Source organism: Accipiter gentilis, chromosome 14 (genome assembly GCF_929443795.1).
Source record: "Accipiter gentilis chromosome 14, bAccGen1.1, whole genome shotgun sequence".
Classification (NCBI taxonomy): Eukaryota; Metazoa; Chordata; class Aves; order Accipitriformes; family Accipitridae; genus Astur; species Astur gentilis.
In genome coordinates, this window is record NC_064893.1 from 24089407 (window position 1) to 24113833 (window position 24427).

The window sequence follows — 24427 nt, forward strand, 5'->3', positions numbered from 1 at the left end:
AGATACAGAACACTTGCATTTTACGCAATTTGCCATGGTCTAAGAAAAAGACTATGATGTACTTTAAAACTAGAGTTAAGTCTAGAGTGCAATAACCAGGTTCAATGGCTTTATTCCAGACTCACATGAAAAAGACTCAGACCCAAAATCAGCTCGTAGAAATTTACAGTCAAGGTGATTAACTTTTTTAAGTCACCATCATTTAAAATTCATACAGTTTTATTCCAAAAGCACTTTGTCTTTTGCTAGGAAAATCCTGAAAAAAGAGAATCTTTCCAGCTGGCACTTCCAATTTGCACTCTTCAGACTGTTAAAAAGTGGCTATAGGTACTGTTACGAAAGGGTGTAATAAATGTGTCTCCCTGAGAACATTGTTGCATTTGGGTGCTGCCTGCTGTCTGTATACTAACTGCACATATCTGGATATACGTATTTGTTCTGAAGGAAGGAAGTGGTACATGTCTGAAAGGTTGTATTTTCTCCATCTCCTGAAAATAAAGGTTAGAGCTGTGCTTTATTTGTAGCTCGGTTCACATTTCAGTTATGAAAGTCATAAATATCTCTGTCAAACTGTGTTTTCTCCTTTTAAAAAGACCAAAAAAAGCAGTTCGCCTCTATCTTATGTTGGTAATTTATAGCAGTATAAGCCGCTGTAAAGGGAGAAGTAGTCTTCTAGTCTTATATCATACTTTGTAATGTCCATTAAGAAACATGATCTGTCTACCAACCTGCTGATCCCATAGCACATTTGGAACTACAGGGATCCAAACTGTAGCTGGCCACAGGCAAAAATATTGAGGAAGCAACAGACAGCATTATACCTCAACTTTTTCTCAGCCACCTCAGTTTAAATTTTTATTGCCTGTGGCTGTAAAGCTGTATCTTAGTAGTCTTAGAAGAAACAAGGTTAGGTTCACTAAGCAAGCACATTTCTAGCTTGCAAGAGCTGAAGTGATAATGCTTTCTCAAGAGTCTTTCCACAGTACTGTGGATTGTAGTACCACCAAATTTCTTCTACTGTAGAATTAAGTTATTCCTTGTTTTGTGTTGATGGGATTAGTGACCCAACACTCAGTTCATGATAATGATACCGTTTTCTTAGACTGTATTTAGATTATAAGCACTTTGAGGCAGGAACTATCTTGTTCTATGGTTTTATATATGAGTGCAATCCTTCTCTGTGACAGGGGTTCCTAGTCATTACGGTCATTAAAGTTGTCAGAACTTGTTTAGAACAAGTTTGACAATGAAACCTGCATCTGTCTTGATTGATTGAGAGAGATATACACACACACACACACTTTATATACACATGTATATATATATTTAGCTGTATTCCAAGCTTAACTGTACCACAACTTTTCTACTTACCTCTTCCTACTGCATGAACGTACGGTGGTGCTGCTCCCCGTATCTGAAAGCAAAGTGCTTCAGGACAATCTGGGATTTTAATAATCCTGCAGGTAAATCAAGGAGAAGAGAAAGCAGCTTTTAAGTAGGCTGCCAGAGCTCTGGGCAGTTCTAACAACATCTTTCCCTGGCATTCATAACCGTGTTTTGGATGAAAGAATGCACCCACATAGTTTACAAATAAATAACAAATAAACAGACCTGAAGACATCACCCACTCCATCTTCATTCTCCAAGGCAGATGGGAGATTCTCTCTGTTAATTAAAATTTGGCACTTCCAAATTTATTACACCTTTATGTGAACAACACAGGACAGAAACTTTCTATGGTATTTGTATTCACTTCCATTTCTAGGCAAACTTCAGTGCATCTGTGCTGACTTACACCAGCTGAGGATCTTTTCCATTAAAAAAAAAAAAAAAAAAAAAAAAGAAAAGACTGGACAAGACATCCTAGACTAGAATTCAGCATCAAGTGCTCATTGAGATGTTCAATTCTATGGCAAATTCTGGGATTACAGAATCTAATAATGCACAAGATATTAACAGGGCCAAGCCTCATTATAAGATACAGTAATGGACTGAAAAACTCTAAGGGCTGATATTGTTAGAGTCATAAAAAATAAGCCAAGCTTTAATGGGGTAGAAATTGCTTTCCCTTGCACATATATTACAGTCTGAGAAGCTTCACCTGAGGCAGAGTGACAGTCCTTGTGATTCAGTTCTGTTTGTGCACAAGGAAGCCAGAAGTTAACTGCAGCATAAAGAGAATAGATCCTAACCTGTTCTAGAAGCAAAAAGTTCATCACTAAAAATTACCTGTGACTCTTGTATCTTTCATTTATGTCATTTGTATTCCTATTGAACAGCTTCTGCATAGCAAAGTGTTTACACAGTTTTCACTACAAACTGTAGAAGAAATATTTAGTAAGTGATGTTTCTTGATAATCTCTGCCTACCCATCTTAGCACTTACTCTTTTGATTTGGTGGCTACCAGAAGCCTAAGTGGCCTTCGTGAGCAGAAGGACTGGTTTAAGATGGTTTCCACTTCTGAAAATGGGCGTAGGAATATTAAGTCCTCATTGATGGAATATATTTTTCTTCCTGTCTGCAGGCCAGCAATCTGCAAATGAAACAAACACCACAGAAAACTTTGGGCCATTAGCAGCATCTCTGAAAGTTCAGGCTCCAAGGTTCAACTGTTCTTTACTTACGGACATTCCTAAGATTACTGTCATATGGAACACTATTTATACAGTGTTGGTTCATCAAATAATTTGTCAGTCACCCTTAAAGTTGTCTGCATTTACAGAAAACAAAGGGATATCACCAGTATCTCTATAAATACGCCACTCCACAGATATATCTTACTTTGCAAGGGATGTATATTTGTACTCTTCTGCTACAATTTTTTTAATAGCGGACTATTAAAAACAAAACTATAAAAAAAAAAAAAAGGCAGGGGGGACACACTAAAAAATAGAGGACTGTAATAGACTGGCTGCAATACCCAGTGAGATAGAGAAGCGTGACTTGAAAAAAAAAAAGTATACCTAGTCATGTAAGTAAATGTAACCTGGTTTTAAGTGGTGGTTAAAACCTGTCTCTGCTTTAATTGAAGTACTGGCTCTTCATCAGCCTAAAAAGCCACAAGATTTTAATTTTAATTCCTAGCTTTTGTGCCTAACTTTAGTTATTTGGCAATGGTCACACAGGAAGTCAGAGACGGATCCAATGACAGAATTGAGATCCCTTATTCTGCCCACCAGACAATAACACTAAACGTACCTCTTGATCATCTATACCAGTTAAAATGTGACATAGCAGCACTTCGACTAGGTGTTAGGATATCAAGGAAATATAAAATTCCATTTAACACAGTACAAAGATTAAAAAAAAAATTACTAACCCTTCCCAGGTTAGAATTATGTCCTATCACTTCAAGGTCCAGCAGTTGGGCCTTCTTCTAAATGTGACAAACCTTTTCCTATTCTACCTGGAATCCATTGACAAATTTCTTGATTTGGAAGAAGGAGGTCTAAACAGTACTACTCCCACATATGAAATTTGACCTGTTGCAAAAATGTGTCTAGAAATGTAGGACTGGAGAACCCTACTGACTATGTCTGTACAAGGCTTGGCTTTTCTTAAATAAATTTTGTGTTCTGAAAGTCGGAGATCAATTTACCTACAAAACCTATTGTTTTTTTCTCAAACCAAGGAAAAACTACAAAGTGCTCTCCTTGATTTAATTATCAAGCTCTCTGTGATTGAAAACATCCTCTTGTGTACCTGGAAATAACATTTTTCATCTTTCTTTTTTTGTAAATAAACTCTAAAATGGATAATGGGGATAAACAGCAATAGAGATTTTAACTTAAGATAGAATTTGACAAACTTTCGTTTAGAATTCAATGGGAATTTTTCTACCACTTGCATTTACTTCTACTGATGAGTTTATTATAAAGTTATGATTATTAGATAAATTTCTAAAGTCATTATGTTTTAGGCCTGACTTTCCAAAAGCAGTAGCTCATGCACTTAACGTAGGTGCAACTAGCTAAACCCTTTGCATACCTGCTATCATTCTACATGTGGATGACCTCTTTATATTCCTAACTTATTGCTTGTGCAAACAGGACACCTATCTGCACACATAATCATAGCAAATCCATGAATGTATGAGGTACAAAGTTGCACATTAAACCCTACAAACTAGCAACTTTCAAATAAAAATCTGCTACTCTACTGGGATATAACTAACCAGGCTAAGGAAGATTAGACAGCATGTCTCTAAGAGTAAAGACCCTACCAAGTCATAGAGCTTCTGAGTAACGGATGCTCCTTATGACAACTCAATGCAGTTGCCTGGATCCGGGCCACTGTTTTTTCCCAAACGCCAGCAGCTTGCTATTTGCCATTCATCTACATGGCCATTGGCCAACTGGCTGCTTGTTGAACACACTCTGTTCAAACACTGGACATCTGCTTGTCAGTTGGCTGTTCAGAGTAAGACAGCAACCACACCTCCAAAAGTATAATTTTTTTCACTGTTGCTTCCTTCTGATAGAGTATCATTCATAAACCAGCTCTATTATTAAAATCTGTGGGAATAGGCCCAGCTCCAATTAACCTGCAAGTGAGCTGGCTTAGAAAGGAAGATAAGGTACAAACTGAGGAGGTATTGACTTCCTGAAGCCCCATGAACTTGGGATAGGTATGGAATGTGCTACAGTCCACAACAACCAGCCACTGCCATGGGATTTTTTGTGACCCTCCACCTAGGTGAGCTGAGCAAGTGCTAATAGTCACAGGCAGCTGCTGCCAGGAGCACAGCGGGGACAGTTCCTACAGGTGAGAGTTCCAGGCTGAGAGCTGCTCATCATTCAGGATCAGGAGAGACAACGCAAGAGTAGCGCCCACTACAGCACTATTTTATCTATGGGCCAAAACTGAGAAGCTGAACACTCACGTCAGGCAAAGAGTTCCCAAACTGCAGTTCAAGTACAGGAATTTGATGTTCTAGCAATTCTTTTCTTAACTTTTAATTAAACACAGTTTGGGAACTGCTTCTGGCATAGGCAAATCTAACAGCTCACAAAACAGTTGCTAAAAAAATCGAGAAGATAAAAGACACTAATAATAGAAAAAACAATGCTTGGCAACTCTGATTTTGAATAAAAACCCCAAAGACCCTTGTTGCACATGCATGAAGTTCAACGTTGTGTGCTGCCACAATCTGTGACTGACAATTTTGTTCCAGGTGTATTAGGAAAAAGAGCATCACAATCCCAAACTCAAACAGAATGCGTTAATCTTGAATAAATCTGTGCAAGTAATGGATTTGTTCCCACTTAATTGAACCTGGGATCTTATACTGGCCTAAAGTCTGACAGTCCTAATGAATACAATGCACTGTGACGGGCACTGTGAAGCAAAGCTGCCTGTCTTAATTTTTGTCCCTAAAGAGTGTGACAGCAGGCATAGGGTCTCAAATGGCCTACAGCTGCTGAGCCATGCAGAACTACATGCTGGATATCTTTCGAGTATCACAAAGCAATTAAAAAAGCCCAAGTAATGCAGCGCATTACTGTTGGACCTCAGGTCTTTCCAGAATAAGCTGACAGCCCTCTAGTTCAGAGAGATGCAGATTTAGTTCTTTTCTGGAGCAATATTTTAAGATCAAGTTGAAAAGACGGGCTCATGGTCACAGATAGTTTGTCTTGGAAGACCAAGAAAAAGATTCCTTAGAAAATTGTGTGCTCCTGTTGTCTTAAAACACAACAGATTTGCAGGATATTCCACAGGCATCCAGCCAAAGAAAGGGCAGAAGGATTATCTGTCAGGCAATGGTTTAGAGCAGAGGTTTAGATTAATAAAATTTTTGGCCATCCTATGTTGATTTTGAGCATGAGGTAGAGCATAGGATTGGTTTCTTTGGTGACCATAAAACAAACGAGAATCGGGAATACTGAAATCATTTAGTTCTAATATTAAACTGCAGTTCAAAATTCCTTCCCTTTTGACATTCTCAACTTGCTAAAATCAGTCTGTCCACTTCAGCTGTTTGCACTGGGTGAGTCATCGAGGAGTCATCTATAGCCTAAAGCAGTGACCAACAAATGAACGTGGACATTAAAAAATTCTGTAATGGTTGTCCTGAACTTTTAATTAGAAGCACTGTCTGTGTTCTGCCACAATTTACTGTGAAACCCTGGACAAGTCATTTAGTCCTCTCTTATCTTCATAGGTGCTAAAAGGCACCTAAATATCTTTTAAAAAATAGACTTTCGGTCTCTCTGTGCCTTATTTCTGTAAATGGAGGATCACATTGTGTTATCCACTTAGGTGTTTTATATGGATAAACAAATGATTATGAAATACTCAGATCCTATGACATTTGGACCATCTATGTGCCTCAAAGAAACAAAGCAAATATATTCTGTAGAGCTCTTAAAAAATACCAGGAAAAGAAATGAGTGCATGCTTTTTAAGGAAAAAATACAAATCTACAAATATAGCTTTCACTCAAATAAACCCATTTGTCATTTAACATCTTTGTTATCCCAAAACAATGTTACTTTCCCTCCCTCCTCAAATTTAAGTTGCTAATGAACCTTAGGTACGGTATCATCACACAGAGATACTGCTGTTGTCCTATCACTTATCAAAAATATTCAGGAAGTCACCTAAAGAACCCGAATCACTTAGCAATTTACAGAAACAGTTTATTACAATAGGAATTGTAGAAGATACCTGATTTTCTGTTAGCTGCCTTTAAAATGAAACAGACTTTAAAAGGATGGTTTTGTACCTTTTCAAAGCATTGAAATATTCATAGCTACCAAAACTAAAATATTTATGAATGTCAGGTCTTACCTCTGCAGAAGACCCTCGTCGAACTGACTTCACCACAATTGCTTTGTTTTTTTCTTCTATGTCAAATCCATAGTCATCCTCTTCTGGTAAAATCTTAAAAAGAGCACAAAGTAATGCTTCATGCATTTGGAGTTAGCTGAAAAGCTGGAGGATGGAGATGAGAAATTGGACTTTTCATTGCAAGCCATAATTGATATAGACTTGTATGTCTTCAGGCTGAAAGGGACTACTACTTGGTCATTTGGTCTGATCTCCTACATAACATAAGCCATTAAATTTAATCTAGTTGTTTCTGCACTGAGCCCTTACTATACTAAAGCTGACTTTCCAGAGAGTTACCCAGTTATGATCTGCAGTCTTTAAGAAGTGAAGAATCTATTCCCGCCTTTGAGAGTTTTTTGCAATGGTTAATCAACTATTCTATTAGAAACCACATTTGATTTTAACTTCTAGCCCTTCGTTCTTCATTAGATCTTTCACTTTTAGATTATGGAATTCGTCAATATTCAGTATTTTCCATTGGTGAATGTACTTACAGATCAAAGTGTAATCATTTATTTATTCTTTAAAATACATCCCACATACACAATAATGAACAACCTATGAGTCCTCCATAGCTATCAGTTTCAGACAAATTGGGGATCTCAGGCCTATTTGTTAAAGACAACACTACACACTACATAAATCTACATCATAACAGGCAGTCTGCTGGCTAAAATTCTGGATGACCAGTGAGAGAACAATTCTGACATCTGTAGATCCTTCCTCTAGAATGCAGGCACACAAGCTTTGTGTTAGGGAAAAAATACAAGACTCATGTCATGCTCAGTTTCCACCTTTTATGGATGGCTGAAGACGTGGTAGTTCTCGCTGCTGAGAATCTGCTCCCTCTTACTTGCACTGAGGTCACACAGACCTGCCTTATAAATATTTTTTAAAATCATATCAATCATGGCAAATATATGTTTCACTCATCCTTTTCTAGTGGTTTATTAACAATGAAAAAAAAAGCTTAACAACTCACTTCCCATTTAACAAAAATACAGCAAGCCTACCCACTGGTAAATGGACAAGTGGAAATTCTACCAGATAAAAATCTTGCATTTGAGCAAACACTACACATTTGAGAACCATCTGATAAATTAGAACTGAGTTAAAAGGAAAAATAAAGCTATCTATAATCTAGCATGCCACTGGGGAAAAAAATCACTGAGAATTATTTCCTTGATTCTGATGATTCCTGGACTGTTTTAAAATACTGTCCTTTTACTATTGAAGTCAATGCCATCAGCTTATAAGCTTTGTCCTTTTACAGGAAATCACCTTAGAAAAAAAATTAAAGAAATAGAATCATCCTTTCCTGCAGGGGCCATACAGCCATGTTAAAATAATGCATGACAGAATATATCTGCAGGGAAAAAATCCTCATCAGATAATGTTCAGATTAAATGATGGACAGGAAAGTAAAAAGACTGAAAGGTAAGTTTGCCATTCTTGGATATTTCTAACAAAATATTTTCAGAAGCAATGCTATTTATATTTATGCATGTTTAATAAAAGGACAGCTTAGAAAATCAGGTATATCACTGGTTAGACTTTTAGTGTTGCAAGCATAATGAGTTTCAGCCCAACACAATATGTACGTTTATCACTTCATGTTTGGGATTAAATAGAAAATCTCTAGGATCGCTCTCCCTTCCAATTCTCATTTTACATTTGAAGAGACTGTTCAGTTTCTTTTGTTGAATTTTGAAAGCGTATGTGAAAAAGATATTTAAAAATTTGGAGGCTTTGATTTGCTAAACTTAGAAGTCAGCAGCTACACAAACTGACATATCTCTTGGGTGCAGCTACCATTACTATGCATGAAGATCTTTTACATGCTATCATTTTTAATAACCTACCTTTCTCTGTTTGTTAGTACTGCAAAAATGTATGGTTTGAAAGCAAAGAACCAAAATACTTTTAAGAAACCCCAAATGCATCAACATTAGGAACTTTATCACCATGTTGTAAAGAAGAAATCTTACATTCTGTATACTGACGCTCCTGTACTGGGAACACTCCTTTATGAAAAGGTAGACTATGGATAATATTCAATATGCAATACTTGGAGAAGGCTATGATTCATTCTTTATTATAAAGTAGTAATACCTTGCAATTCCACAGCTGAACACCATTCATCCCTAAGGAGTCCAAAGCAATTAACCAACTTGCCATCTACAAGAATTATTTCTGTGCCTCTAAAATCCAATCAGTTTTTTGAACATAAGGCAGCAGCTGCTTAATTTTGAAAGACAACCACATGAAAAAATGAGACCATATGAGAAATAAGCATGTTTAATCAAAACCAGAGGGCAAATGTAGTCAGAACATGTTCAAACAGAATTCTGGCGGGGGCAGGTGGAGTGGGGAGATGAAAAGCTATGCAGAGAATGGTCTGTTACACCTGTGCCATGCAGAAGCAGGTACTCTCAGCCTGAACTCCTGGGGACATCAGCAGCAGAGGCAGCAGAGGCAGATCAAACACCATTTCCTAAACTAGGGTCCAGGATGCGCACCCTTCTCTCACAGCCTTCCCTACAGCTCTCCAGCATAAACTCTTCTCTGTTGGACACACTTGAACAGTCTGACTTGTTAAAACCTCTTAAGGGGCAGTGATTTATCAGATAATGTCAAGTCTGAATGCTTCACAAAACTGATGAGGTTTCTGTGGCCCTCAGCAGCATTCATTTCAAGAGAGCTATTTTCCTGCCACCTCATCTCCCAGGCTGTTCCAGTCTCCCCAGTCTTTCAAAAGACCACAGCTCTGGGGCATTAAAACAAAATTTGACAAGACAAAATTTCTTTCCAGTAAGGAGGTCCAGAATCTAAGTCACCCCTACTGCTATTATCTTTAAAGGTATGTTTTGCCACATCAGCAAAAGCAAAATAGGCTTAATACATACAAAATGACTCAAAGTTTCTGCTAGTTTGTGAGCTTTGAAATTGAGCACTGAAATTGAACTGTTCATTCTGAACAGTGAAAGATTTACAGCCTAAAGGATGTTTTTCACTTCAGAGTTCACTGTAATTTTTAGTATCCGAATCCACTCAAAGCCCTTATCTGGCCACGTACACCTGGATGATGGATGCTTCTTGTTACTGACTTACCAGCCTGTCTCCTTGGGAGATCAGAAACCCCTAGAGGATGGGCTCTATTAGTGGCTTTCTTCCCAGGGGTGTTTTAAATCAATGATTTGAATTCTCAAGCTACAACAGACTGTGGTACACTAGTGTAACCAAGAACAAAGGGAAATCTCTCTTTTGCTCTCTCTCTGCTGAAATTTTGCAGAGTTAGGTCATTTTATATTAGCACAACACACAAAAATAATTCTCCTGGAATGACTGAAGATGAAAGATTTTTATTAAGGACCAAGTATGGCTTTATTTGAGTAATACAAATTACTATTATTTATTCATGATTGGAGTAGGGGAATTGTGTTCTGTACTTTTATAAGAATTTTAAGGCAAATGCTATGTTTATTGGATTAGCTGGTTTAAAATGGAAAAGGCAAATGTGAACAATAATACTATCTATTATCTAAAAACTTGATATCTGAAGTGCTGAATTATAAGGACACTTTCATTTTCAAAGCTGATTCTAGATGTAACAGCAGTAGCAAAGCCCTATGGATACATGAGATTTAGCGTCCTAATTTTCAGATGATAAACCGAGGCATGGAGTGACTTAAGGTCTTGATCAGGCCACACAGTGAGTTCGTGTGAGAAGTTAAGTTAAAACCCAGGTAGCCCTGACTTCTGTGCTCAAACCATTGGCTTTCACTGAATACACTGCAGTACTCAGGCCCCTGCATGAGTTAAATTCCAGGACATGCCACAGCCCTGGCTGTGAACTGCAGTGGGACATGGCAGCTACTCTCTCCTGCAACTACTGCAACACCATACTGAGAATAAGGAATATGGGATACCCTGGAGGAATATAGGAGATATCACATGTCTGGAAAGTTGATGAGGTTTAGACTTACAGTCCAGATCTCCAATCCAGCATGACAGTTTTGAGAACGCTCCATCAAACGTACACAGGTATCATCTTTAGAAATCACTGGAAATGCTCTTCTTCTGAGGTCAGATAAGTGTTACACTAGAGTCTCCTGGGGACTCAAGCATTGTGTGTGCATTACACCTCTTAGGCAACTTTGATGGAGGCCCATCTCTACAGGCAAGTATCCTTGTCTGATATTCAGCTCCAAGCTACTGGCTTTAATTCGTGTTGTGGTTGGCTTGGGCTAACAAGTAGAGGTTCTGATCACAAGTTAACAGCACACTGTAGTAACCAAGTCACAATGCTTGGACTCAATCCAAAATCCAAATTCTCTTCAACTATGCAAACAATGTTGTATATTTTTTCAGTTTGTCAAGATTTACGTCCTTCAACGAGAAATAATTGCACAAATAAATGAGTATTAAATTTTGTTTGAGGTACATTTTTTCAGACTGAAAGCATTTTTGCCTTGGCATTTCTAATGATATATTTGCCAGTTTCTGTTTTCTGTTTTCAAGGTCAAGCTCTCCTGTGACAGAGCAAACTTAGATGAAGGGGGTAGGGGAAGCTGTCCATTAAACAGCTAGGATTTCATGGCAGTATAAAAGCATGTTTCAAAAGCCAGTGCTGAGGAAATTTCATTAAACTTCCTGTGGTGGGATTGGGGGATGGGAAGAATCAATGCCCTATCATGAATGTGAAGAGACAAGTAGTGATGTTCCACAAACAGCAAAGCCTCAGGATTCCAGCTGCTCATAATTGCTAAACACAAAATACAACAGAAGTCAGGCACAAATTTTTTTGTGGATAAGTGTTATAATGCATTTACTGTACAGCTATTTGTGGGGTCTTCCTCATTAACAATCAGGGGACTGCTAATTTATTTGAGAAAATGAGGGCAACTCATAACTTCAGCATAACTACTACTCATTTGACAAAAACCTGTGCCCTCTAAGTAGCAGATTTCTTACTCAGTATGTGCTGTTCCTTTCAGATAGTTTACTTTTTGAGATGGGACTGTATTTTGACAGAGGCTGACTGATGCACTTCAGAACTACAATAATAGTAATATTAAAATTATTCTTGTTGCAAATATTTCAGTGACTGAATTATGGCGTGACTGGAAGGACCAATTAGGGATTACCATTAATCACTAGTGAATAGTCCATGTGCAAGGTTCGCTTGTTTTTTCTGTCTTTTAGTGAATACTAATAAATGATTATTACATTAACAGAAAACAGAATCAAAGAACTTGAAATCCCTCATTTCACAGCTAACATTATCGTTGAGTATTGGCATTTTAACACGAGTACCTTGTAGTGAGAGAAAAAACTGTAAGAGACATACTAGTCCATCTGTTTCCTCAAACTGTCTTGTCTTGATAAGGTGAAAAATTAAAAATACCTGAACAATGGCAGTTCCCAACAACTTACGTGTGCTTTGCAAATCACAATTAAAAAAACCCAAACAAACCACAAAGTGTATCACCTTTTAACTGCTTCCCTTTATCCAACAACTCTCCATGAGGATAATCATATCAACCTGACACTCCAGTCTCTGGCACTGGATTCATAGAGGAATAATTTTGAGGGACCATGGTGCTTTAAATATTACTTTTGGCCATTGAGACAAACACAGGCTGGTCTCCTGGGAGACAAGACAACAGTGAGACAATGAAGTCTGTGTGAACCATAGGACAAAATTTCCCATATAATGGACCTCTGGATCTTTTCCAGCAATTCTGCTTTTGTAATTTCTGTCCCAAGTTTTTATCCTGCTTCTGCATTCTGCCAGTGTTCAAAGGGAGAAAAAGATGGGCCTGGAGCCACTGGCAGTAAACAAGGATCTCAGAACAAAGAGTTTGCACCAATCTGACTACCAAATCCAAACAGCATTAGAGTAATCCCAGTGCAGTAAGGACTGTGTTGGCATTTACTGAGGTGGGAATGTGGAGATAACAGTAATGTTGCAAAAGCATAAACATGAAGAACAGTATGTTTTCGAAAATGGTTTCCATAAACAAAGTAAAGCTGATACTTGATCCAGTAATGCAGGGCATATTCGTATCACTTAGACAATGATGTCCTGAAATATCTGTGTTCTTATCAGCCTTTTAACTTGCATCTGAATCTACCTCACATATAAGGGTGTTTAAACTGTGTTTAAACTTGATGGCACACCTCTCCCAAGATAGTGGTGCCCATTACTTTCTCCTCCACCACACCAAAACTGTGGTGCCTGCTCAGAAAACTCAAGAAACATATGGTGCCTGCTAAGACAACATCTCCAGCTCCCAGCTCACTTCCAGACTCTCTCAAGGGCTTCATGGCAATAGAAAGGGGTTGGACTGTGAACTGCATGAAATGGTCATCTGAGTCTCCTCTTTTCTTGAGACCTATCAGAAATAGGCAGGAATTTATGTGCATCTGCACGTGTGTGTGTGTGAGCTGTAAATCCAAAGCTCCCATGTAGTGCAGTAGGATAGTCACATGCTAGGGAAGGGAGCCTGCACTTTACAGATTTCCCTTTCTACTAGAATAAGCTATGTAGTCTGCCCAGCTACAAAAGTCAGAGCTACAGAAGTTGGAGCTCCACAGCAAAGTAGCTCAAGAATTAGTATTTATGCAGTGAAGAAAAATCTAGCTCCAGGTGCAATTCCCCATTTTAATCCTACTCTATCATAATTTTCCTTCTCATACTCCTCTAGAACAAAACAATACCAGTTTCACAGAAACATCAAGGTTTACATTAACATATTTCTTACCAGAAGACTCTTTCCCAGGATGTTTTCCACAAGCTTGAAGTCATTACGTAATTGTTTACTCTTGGAACTGGTGCCTTCCATCTCCTCATCAGCATAAAAGCGGAAATATAAGGATTCATCCTTAAATTCACTTTTCTCCAGGACTGGAAACAACATGTATGAAATACACACATGCAATTACACAGAGAAAGAGAAACAAAAAAAGAAAGTTAAAGAAAATCCTAAATATTTCCCCAGTCTTTACAGAACAAAGACCAGATGCATCCCTATCAGTCAGCTATTCAGCTCTATATTTTTAAGCTACTACTGTATTTTAGGGGTGTACTTTTCTTCACAGTGCACAGTAGCTCATGTATGATGTTTGACCTCCCCGGCATGAAGAATGCATATAGAAAGGGAAAGATCCTCTTGGAAGAAAGAGGCTACTCAAAACCTTATGCTCCTTTCCCATGTCAAAATGAATATAGTAAAACTATAAATGGAGCAAAGAAGGGTAAAATGGCTGTTTAAAGCTAAGTGACATGGCTAAAGAGACTAAGGCATTTCAACCTAAAAAGGAATTGAGGGGGAAATAAGATCTATAAAATTCTGGAAGGCATGCCAAAGTTCTTTACCATGTTTTCAAATACGAGACCTGAGGGCTTCAAATAAAAGCAGCGACAATTTTAAAATCTGAGGAACAACTTCTTCATTCAACTTGTACTTACACAAAGGAACTCCTTGCCAAAGGATGCTATGAATGCCAAAAGTTTACACGGGCTCAAAACAGATCAAATTCTTTAAAGAAAAACAATTATTCTTACATTCCTATCAAGTATTATGCAAATTCTCTATTAGTTATTTACAATTATCTGCTCTCAAAAACACTACTCAAAACATGAAGAGCAAATGTTATTTATGACTAAAACTGGATGCTTCATTAGACAAATTACATTTTACTCTTAGGACTTTGTATGTGCTATTTGATACTGATACAGATGTGGTTTGTTTATTATCCCAGTTTAGTAGCAGCGTCACTGAGGATGGATGATGTCTAACTTGGCAATGTGGCACTTCAGATTTGGAAGCTTCAGAGATTCAGCACTGAAGACTGTGCTTCTTGTCCAAGTGGCACGAACTAGACAATTTTACTTTGCACCTGACATTTCTTCGTGGTATTTCAGGACAGTACTTGGCTAGTGCATTGGTCTGATGGCTCCGAGAGAGATGCAGAGATAAAACATGCTGCTTCTAGCTTGTCTAATCACTTCAGGGCTCATCATAACTATTAGCAAGGGGATTCACTTGGGAAGGTACTAGGCTTAGACATTTTGTGTAGGCTCAAAGACTGCTTTTTAGAAGGACCTGCTGGGATGTCTGCACTTGTAAACACGTCAGCATGTATGGCACAGGACACAGAAAGGGGATTTTCAGACAGTCAGCTAATCTGACTGAAGTAAGAGCTCCTTTAATTGGCTGTGGGAAGTAATATTGGTGCATTACCATGATGCATGAAGCCATTATTGCAGAGTCCAACACCCAGTGCAACAGCTTCCTCCCGAGTCTGACAGTCTCCCTAGAAACAAGAAGGTAAATATTACATCTCAGACAACTTCCTAAACTAAATTATTCCTCTTCCCCACTGCATAGCTTGTGGCTCTGAAATTAGCATGATGCTCTTTGTAGGGAACAATAGCAAGAAATTAAAACAGCTACCCTGTTGCCCAAATCCCATTCATTCCTATATATAGCATCTCTTGTCTCCTACAGGAACTAGGAGGACAAAGACCAGGATTCTGGAAAGTAGTTGTTTAACCCACAAAGGGACATAATGTCACCTCAATGCAAAGACTTTTTCTTTGCAATCATAGTGTCAGACTTTAGGACCCATTAGCCACAGACAATAAAACTCATTCTTAGAGAAGTTGAGGGATCTTATCTATATTCAATCAAAGGGAGTAAACCTAGTGTATGTGAACTCCAAAGGTCAGACTGGTTAAAACTGCAGTGGTATTCTTTTCTTACACAGCAGACCTACAAACAAAGGCTTCAGTTTCTCACCACCTGAAGCCTTGAGAGTAGTATTTCAATAGAGATACCAAAGGTGACTTGCAAATTCACAAATTTACCTGAAATGGCAGCATTAAGTTTTGCATCTATAATTCAGTTAAATACAAGAAATGCCTAGTTTTCTTTACGTATCTGCTAATTTGCAGTCACAAGTGAAGACTTTACAAACATGCTGGTTGTAATTTTTGGGCAGACATATAAGTTCTAAATAGTGCTGGTAAAAATCAGCAGGCACGATTGGTCTTACCCCGATGAAAAACAGTGTTTAACGCTGGTCACTTGATGCAAGATTACCTGCTTCCCAGTCCCCAAACAGGCACAAGAGAACCTGGGATCTGCTATCTCACTGAGAGCAGTTGGTCAGCTCATTCCAGCAGGTAGGGGACCTGCTGCTTTGGCAGAGGAGCAATTTCAGTGTATTACTTTCAGTCCTACTAAATTAGAAACTGTACCCCATACAAGTATTACACCTTCTTCTTTCCCCTCCATCTGGAGAACTAGATATCCTGAAGCTCTAGCAGCCACTGCAGAGTAGCATACTGACTTTGTTTTAAGCAAGCCAGCTTGCAGACCAAGAGCCTTCTGATCTTGTCAGCAGAACATCAGTCCTACTTCAAGTCCTACTAAGGAGAGCAGTAGCTATTTGCCAGGCAAATACTGGCAGAGAACATTGCTATGGTGTAAAGATACTATTTAAATACAGGATAAAACAGGATCAGCTCTTGCCAATCAGCAGCACTTACTGGCTCTTGTTGAAAAGACTTTCTGAGAGAAAAAAAAGGCATGACATTTACAAATTAAGAACTAAATACTGTTGATTTGGTAGGAAAAAAGACCAAGGCAATTCTGGAGGAACTGCATGATTATGCAATCACACAAGGAAAGCCAAGAAAAGGGCTTTAATAAACCTGAAGTTTAACTTTTACTATAAACTAATTCCAAGTCTTCGTAAGTCTTTCCTCATTTTCAACATCCTGTCATGCAACAATTCTCAACACTCGCTTTGTGTTACTTTATGGGATAAATGGGTAGTTTATTTTACAGAGGCTGGGACTTAAAAATCTAATTTATTCTTTCAACTGTAAATAAACTAGAGGAGAAATGCCTTCTAATATTACTCTCTTAACCTTTAGGGATCTACTTTTGTTTTAGGCAACAAAATCTTTGTGTAGGAAGGCTCTAAACCAGACTTGGCTACTTCTGATGATGTTAATAGGCCTCAAAACATTCTCCTAGCAAAACAGCATTCTCTAATTATAAAATATAACTTAAAATATATCATTTCAGCTCACCTTCTAAAGTAAGTACTTCTAAATGTTATGTAGCAATTTGTCCAAAGACAGTGAAAGCAGTAACAAAAGTCTTAAGAAAAAAGAACTGCTTACAATCAACAATCTTGACAGAACGCGTCTCAAAACTTTTTCATACTGAAATTGGATGTGAAACTAGGTACACTAGTTTTGACAAGATAATTTATGTTTACTCAGATACAATCACTGAATTTGAGTCAGCAGAGTAAAAGAAACAGTTTATAATCAGTACCATAGTGAAGAAACATGTCCAGAGCACACTACTATTATTACTATTACTACTGCTACCGTTACTATTATTATTGTTGTCTAGTTCTGGTAAGGATACGATGTCTAAAGCCCTAATCATGGTCCATGGCTGATTGTTTTGAGATGCATAAGCCCAGAAATTAAGATGGTCTCTGACCAAGATTGTTTACAACTCACATGTAGGAGAAAAGAAAGCAGATGAACACAGGTAAGTTAAGAACAGCAACCAAACTGCTTTTAAATATTTTGTTGATATCATGGAAAAGAACAGTTTAAGATTATGAAGGGCTCCTTCCAAGTGGGAAGGAAGCCTAAGCCAATGCAATGCACAGAGGTGCAATATATGTACTGCAATAAAAAGAAGGAATGGATGGATGGATAGATGGAAAGAGATAAGAGACATGCTGGAGCAAAAGACCTAAAGAATCTTACCAGCAGGTTTCTACTTTGCATTTGTCCCTTTATTTCCATTCTACTTTTCATAAAATTGCCATTTTATGTTTTAGATTTAGGACTGGGGATTCAACTGGTAGTATTTTATCACAGATCATTTCTGTAGGTCTGGATATAAATCTTCAGCCAGATGACCAAAGTACTGTTTTTGTGGCAGTGCAGTCTTTTAGCGCACCCTCAGTAGCACCCAAGACTCCGTGAAATACAAGACTTCTGACATTTGTGAGGTCTGTGTTTCTCTTTGTTCTCAGCCTACTGGCAGTGGGAGAAATATTAGTTTGTAAAATGAAGTTGAGAGGGTCCAGAATCAATGAAAGAATGAACCCCTTCCCTTCAAGGATTACCTCTAAATATACGTAGAGACTATAACATAATTCACAGACACTTTCAGTCTAAATCCATTGATATGGATCAGATATTTCTCCTTTCAGGCTCTGACTGCTGAAACCATTTCTGTTACATTCAAAAGGTCACTAAAGTAATAACTACAGAGAACTCTAATACAGCATTATGTTTTCCAGGATTTTACTTTTTGCCTCTAGAAGAGGCATAAACACTTCCATCTCCAATGAGCACTTATGCTCATATGTGATTCTCTCCACTATCATACTTAAAGCTTTATTTTAGTGTTTCATGCACAGTTCGGCTAAGACATACTATGGGGATAACTGCAATAGGATCCAGCTATTGTGAAGAGCTATAAACAATAAAAAGACATCAAGCAAATTCAGCATCAAATCTCCAAGTGACTAGGAAATCCCTTGACCATCCTCCCTCTCATGCAAAAACTCCCTCATAGTGAATAATCTGTGTTAGCATATCACAGGGCACTTTATTAATAAACCTGATAGTCAGAGATGCTCAGCTCCTGCAGACCCCTGATATCTACAGAGCCACAAATGCACTGCACATCTAATAATACAGCTCTTACTGCCTATCCAGTCCCAGACTCTGAGTGCATACAATACATAGGGGATAACAACATACATCGCATTTAAATACAACTGTTCAAATATACACAAGATTAAGCCTCGCTGAGGACCCAAATTATCTCATGTTGGAAGTATAATAGCCAACAAATTCCAGGTAGGAGGACCAGAGTATGAAATACAATTGACACCATTTCTTTGATTATAAAAGAAGTTCTTACTCTTTTGCTCTGTTCAGTCTTATGAATATTTGTAAAGGTCAAGGAAATGAAAAGCAGTTTTCTTATTAGGGAGGGCTCCTACTGGCATTTATAGTCTGAATTGCAAACAGAAATGAGAGAGACTGTCCTTCAAGACAGTCATCCCTATGTCAATAAATCTAACAGAAACAATAGTCTTCACTTTCTTTGTGCACCACTGCTAAACTAAAATCATCATGCAAATTGATTGTCAGAAACATAAATAAATATATCCCAGCATTTTTGTGTAACAGGTAGTTATCAGATCAGACACCATCACCAAGATTTTCAAGAAGAGATGCCTAAAGTTAAACTGAAAGGTAGATATTTGAGCAGTTAATAAATGCACTACTCTGCAAAAGGCTGAGTATTCATTAGCTCCCACTAAAATATGTTGTTAGCTAATATGGCCAAAGTATGAATGGTTGCTAGAAAATAGTTCAATCTCGTATGAAAACTCCAAGCAAACCCCCATGAAAATTACTATTTGTAAGGATCTACAAGCAAAGATTAATTTAGCCACATAGAGAGGAATTAATCTAAGTCACAGACAGTGATTTAAATGTTTAACAATGTTCCCCTTTAACTGAGCACAGAAGAAATTTCCCTCATCTTTGCATCTGTATACATATACGTATGCACATATATACAAAAAAAAAATTAGAGTATTCTGTATCTCCATATCTGGCTTTAGTACATTCTAGTTCAATCTTAATGTAAAGTTCAGTAAACAGGAGAACTAACAGCCACATTAACCTACCAGAATGAAGAAAAACTGGGAAAGAAATGAGCTACCTTTTCCAGACCAAGAGCTGATGGTTTACTTTGCTGAGTCTTTTTACTGTCCACAGCTCTATGATTAACTATTATATTGGCCAGATTAGCCTGATTACATCTCTTTTCTTTGGCCAAAGCAGACTTTGCCCCCCCCTCAGCTTTCCATAAAGAAGACACACTTAAATCACATGTAACTGATATGGCAACCAGTACTAATATCCTTGCTCTCCTCTATGCTCATAACAGGAAAACAATTGACTACTCCATTCTCATTCAGTTATTTGGCACAGAACAACCCTAAATCACATCAATCTTATTAATGTAGGAGGATGTCAAATGCTATTGCAGGAAACATTTCTGAAGGACAACATCCCTGGTTGTCAGAGGTCTGATTCTCATTCAAACTAGCCTCCCTTTATGTCATTTTGGCAGTACAGGAGTTAGAGTGACTGTGAATCAGACCATCATTTAAGACAAAACCAGAATGTGCAGTTGACTTTGTAATGGTGAGCAACATGGCACACTCTCCCTCTAGATTGCTTTAGAATATCACAGCTAAATTTTTAATTTCCCAAGCCAGAAGCTCTTCTCTGTAATTACAAGGCAAATGTGGGGCAACTACAATTTCTAAGGACAACAGTGCAGTTGTTGGTGTAAAACTCTAGATTCATTTTTCAATAAAACTGTACCACACCTATACTAAATGAGATAAAAATTACTTTAAATGTCTTCCAAATATCACAAGAAATAGAAAAGATCCCCAAAAACAGCCAGTTCTCCATCCTAGGGCTAACAAAGAACTTTCTTCCTCTTTATGCTGCCAAATAACAAGTTTTCACGAAATGAACAATAACAGAGAGCATAAGATTACAAATTCAAAGATTCAGAATATATTTATTATGTTGTAATATTCTCTAGATAAATGTGTTTTATTTACTTTTAAATGGAACTGAAAAATTAAGCTCCTTGTCAATGACAGTAGTATCTTAAAATTTTCTTACCTGTGCAATAAGCCAATCCACCAGTTTACTTGCAGGGATTACTGATTTGTAGGTCTTTAGGTGGTAATCACGGTCTCTAATTAAGAGAGAGAGTTCAGGGAAAATCAGAAAAAAAAGGTAAACATTTCTTTTACATTGTAAACCTACATATACTATTGTGACCTAATATTTTTAAGTTGAGGAAGGAAGAATTATAAATGGGGTAAAAAATGAGACTCCCAGCCACAAATTAGTAAGACAAAGAATAAGAAACAGATATCCTTTTTTCTCTAGAAGAAAGAACTAGTTTTTAAACTTTTCTAACAACTTGAATTAGGGAGATCTTTCAGATCAATACAGAGCAGTGTTATTTCAAATTTCTCTCCATGTTGTTTCAAGCCATCTTCAGTGAGCTCATATTCCTGCCAGAGGCAACCAGGACATTCTTTTCACAGATATACTGAGCTGCTGCTTTAACTCAGGGTAGAATATTGCCACCATCAGTTCTGTTGCAAATCACATCCTTCTGGCTGGAAGTCATCTTCTAACTTCCATCCTAAATCCATTCATGTCCAGTTTACATTTATTGGCTCACTACCAGCCCCATCTATAAGCTTAAATATTTCTTCTCTAGTGTTTACCCATCAATGTATTCATAGACAGTGACCCTACATATTCCCTCTGTGCCCCCTTTTTGTTAGGCTCACTGAATTAAGCATCTTTTAGCCTAGTCTGTCAAGAGAGATGTTCCCACTTCTCCACACCTGCTCAGATTTTACTTCTTTTAACAAAATATCACAGAGTAGCCAGATACAAATAGAGTACACAGTGTTCTTTTATGGCATTAGATAATTACAGCCATTGGAAAAAAAAAAAAAAAGTAGTGTATTTAGGTCTTGTAACACAACTTGCACCATCTCACACATAGCCCTTGTAGAGAGCAGCACTGTTCCTGAAATAAGGAAAATAAATCCTATTGTAACTTGCTGCTTTTTTGCAGTTTTCTTCCATTCTTCTTCTCAGAGCCATGGAGATAATTGATGTTTTTAGTCTTTCATAAAATACTTCTAAAGAATTTTGATACAAATATAAGAGGACTATGTGACTCAGGACATTGGGCTCTAACACCTTTCACCTTCAGGTCACTGGATTTAATTCAGTTCATGAAAGAATGAAAAGCTCTTTCCATTTTAAGGCTGTTTACTGGCCCCTGTGAAACAAGTTCTGTGGTCTTGATCCAGTTCCTAGTTCCACATCACAAAAGCCATTACCACAATTAATTTGCATTAATTGGCTCCCTCTTGTTGAGAGTCTCAGTAGAGAGGCCAAATGCTGAATGGGCTATGAAGAATTAATTCCTCTCTCACCCTTGGAGGTGGTCCTTCTATTTCAAGCTTGAGGTCCACTGGCATGACTGTGGAAGGAAACTTTCACAGCCACTGTGACTGTTTTACAGTCCGGATGTATCTATACAGCAGCTCAAGAGAAGACTTTATTCTTCAGTTCTGTCAAATCAGCCTCTTTCATTAGAACCACCCTATTTGATATTTCCTTTTTTCTAAAAATCTAACACGAAACCACCATCTAAAATTCGTCCTACTCATGTTCCTTTTACTAATCACCTACAGATACAAACACGTTGTGATTGGCTTTTGTAAATAAATGCAGCAGAAATGCCTGTGTGTTTGCAGAATGCAGGGTGTGAGAAATTAGAAAGGGAAGCAGGACTTTCAGAACTTGGAAAAAAAAAACCAGCCAAACAACAACAACAAAATGACAGCATTTCCAGAAATATGTGTCCTCAGAACAAAAGCTTTCCTCATAGTGCTTACACACATTTTTCGACTTGTCTTCCAGTAATGTGCTAAACCCAGCACAAAGCTGTGGGAGTTTTCTGGGTAGTTCCCCCACCCCCCCCCTTATCTTGAGAAAATGTGCTTTTGAAATGTTGGAATAATAAAAGAAAACATAAAAATATTGAGTACTAATGAGTAGGAGTTTCCAGACTGTGAGAAGCAACTCCCAACATTTTCATATAGATGCTGACATACATAGAGCTAGAGTTTTGAATAAGCTGGCATCAGGATCTTGGTCCAAAGCCCAGTCTTTCACTGCTTGTAGTTAAATGCTTGTCAGGGTGAATATTTCAACACTAGTTCACTGACTTTTCCTCCCATTTAAATCTAGCCTGAACAGGAGTACAGCATGAATTGTAGAATATTATCCAGAACCATGAGCTGCAGATGAATAGTCAAATATAGATGTGGAAACAATTGAAATTTTGGCAGAAACTTGCTGCCCTACAGAAACTACAGGAATGTAATGTTCTTCACAGGGTCTAGGCCATCTACTCACTGAAGTATTGACCATCACATGTGCAAGTGGGAGCAAGTTCTCCCACCCTTACAACTTCCCTGAAGTAGATCAGAGACATATTCAGAACCTTCTCTACATCTAAGTTTTTTCAAAATGTTTTACTTTTCACGTATCAACCCCCAAAGAAGCATTCTTTGTTTCCAGTGGGGTATATCATCTTGTCCTCAAAAGTACATCAGTGTCAGAGTTTACTTAAAGAAAATTATAAAGGCAACTCCCAGGTTTCCAGGGAACTAAGCAAAATTAGGTCCCAAGGTTGTCAATGAAATAATTGAATTTTGAGATTTATGATTCCTCCAGATCCTCTTGGCATATGCACCTGCTACTCCAAGCAGCTTTGCCAATTTTCTAGAAGGAAGGTTGCACCAGAAAAGTAGGCCTCACCAATCTTGCTAGCATGATTGCAGGGATCAGCAATCTGAAGATGGCAGATAAAGCAGTGGTCCAAAGGCACAGCAGAAAGTAATAGGCTTTGCACAACTGTCCTGGTTTCAGCTGGGATAGAGCTAACTGTCTTCCTAGTAGCTGGTACAGTGCTGTGTTTTCAGTTCAGCATACAAAGAATGTTGATAACACTGATGTTTTCAGTTGTTGCTCAGCATTGTTTAGACTATAGTCAAGGATTTTTCAGCTTCTCATGGCCAGCCAGGGCACAAGAAGTTGGCACAGGATACAACCAAGGCACCTGACCCAAACTGGCCAACGGTGTATTCCATACCATGGGACGTCCCAGCTAGTTTAGGAAGTGGGAAGTGGCGGGGGGGGAGGGCAGGGAATCGCTGCTCGGGGACTGGCGGGGTGTCGGTCAGCAGGTGGTGAGCTATTGCCCTGCACATCATTTGTACATTCCAATCCTTTTATTACTACTGTTGTCATTTTATTAGTGTTATCATTATCATTATAGTTTCTTCTTTTCTGTTCTATTAAACCGTTCTTATCTCAACCCAGAAGTTTTACCTTTTTTTTCCTGATTTCCTCCCCCATCCCACTGGATGGGGGAAGTGAGTGAGTGGCTGCATGGTACTTAGTTGCTGGCTGGAGTTAAACCACGACAGTCCAGTTTGGTGCCCAACGTGGGGCACGAGGGGTTGAGATAACGACAAACCTGACCAGAGCTTGTTAAAACAAATTTGTTCCAAGCGTTCATTATGTTGATTTATGAGTTCTTAGAGTTGTTGCTCTGGCTTTTAAAGCTCTGTTATGTATCACCTCGCTTGCTGTATATAGTTCCTCTTCTACTGCTTATCATCCGTGTGAGGTGGATTTTTGCTTTGATGTATGGTATAACACTGGTTTATGGTATGATAAAGTCATCGGCTGTGGGATTAATCCGATATTTGCACTTAGCATTGTCACCTTTATACGGCAGGAGCCACCTGTGGGAAATTATTAATAATTATACCATTTACCTTTCATCCATGGAAAATCAGTCTATGGGTGGGGTATCTTTCTTCCCCTCTCCTTTC

General features: G+C 38.1%; 1 protein-coding gene across 2 annotated transcripts in view; it reads right to left on the reverse strand.

The window, feature by feature from the left end:
* Positions 1-24427, reverse strand: part of PREX1 (phosphatidylinositol-3,4,5-trisphosphate dependent Rac exchange factor 1) — a 179341-nt gene that overhangs the window by 24577 nt on the left and 130337 nt on the right. For both annotated transcript variants that reach the window (XM_049816575.1, XM_049816574.1), the window contains exons 14-19: positions 20607-20682; positions 15082-15154; positions 13600-13742; positions 6791-6883; positions 2386-2534; positions 1372-1457 (exon numbers count right to left, since the gene is read on the reverse strand). In XM_049816575.1, coding sequence (XP_049672532.1) covers positions 1372-1457; positions 2386-2534; positions 6791-6883; positions 13600-13742; positions 15082-15154; positions 20607-20682 — 620 coding nt within the window. The remainder of the gene's footprint in view (positions 1-1371; positions 1458-2385; positions 2535-6790; positions 6884-13599; positions 13743-15081; positions 15155-20606; positions 20683-24427) is intronic.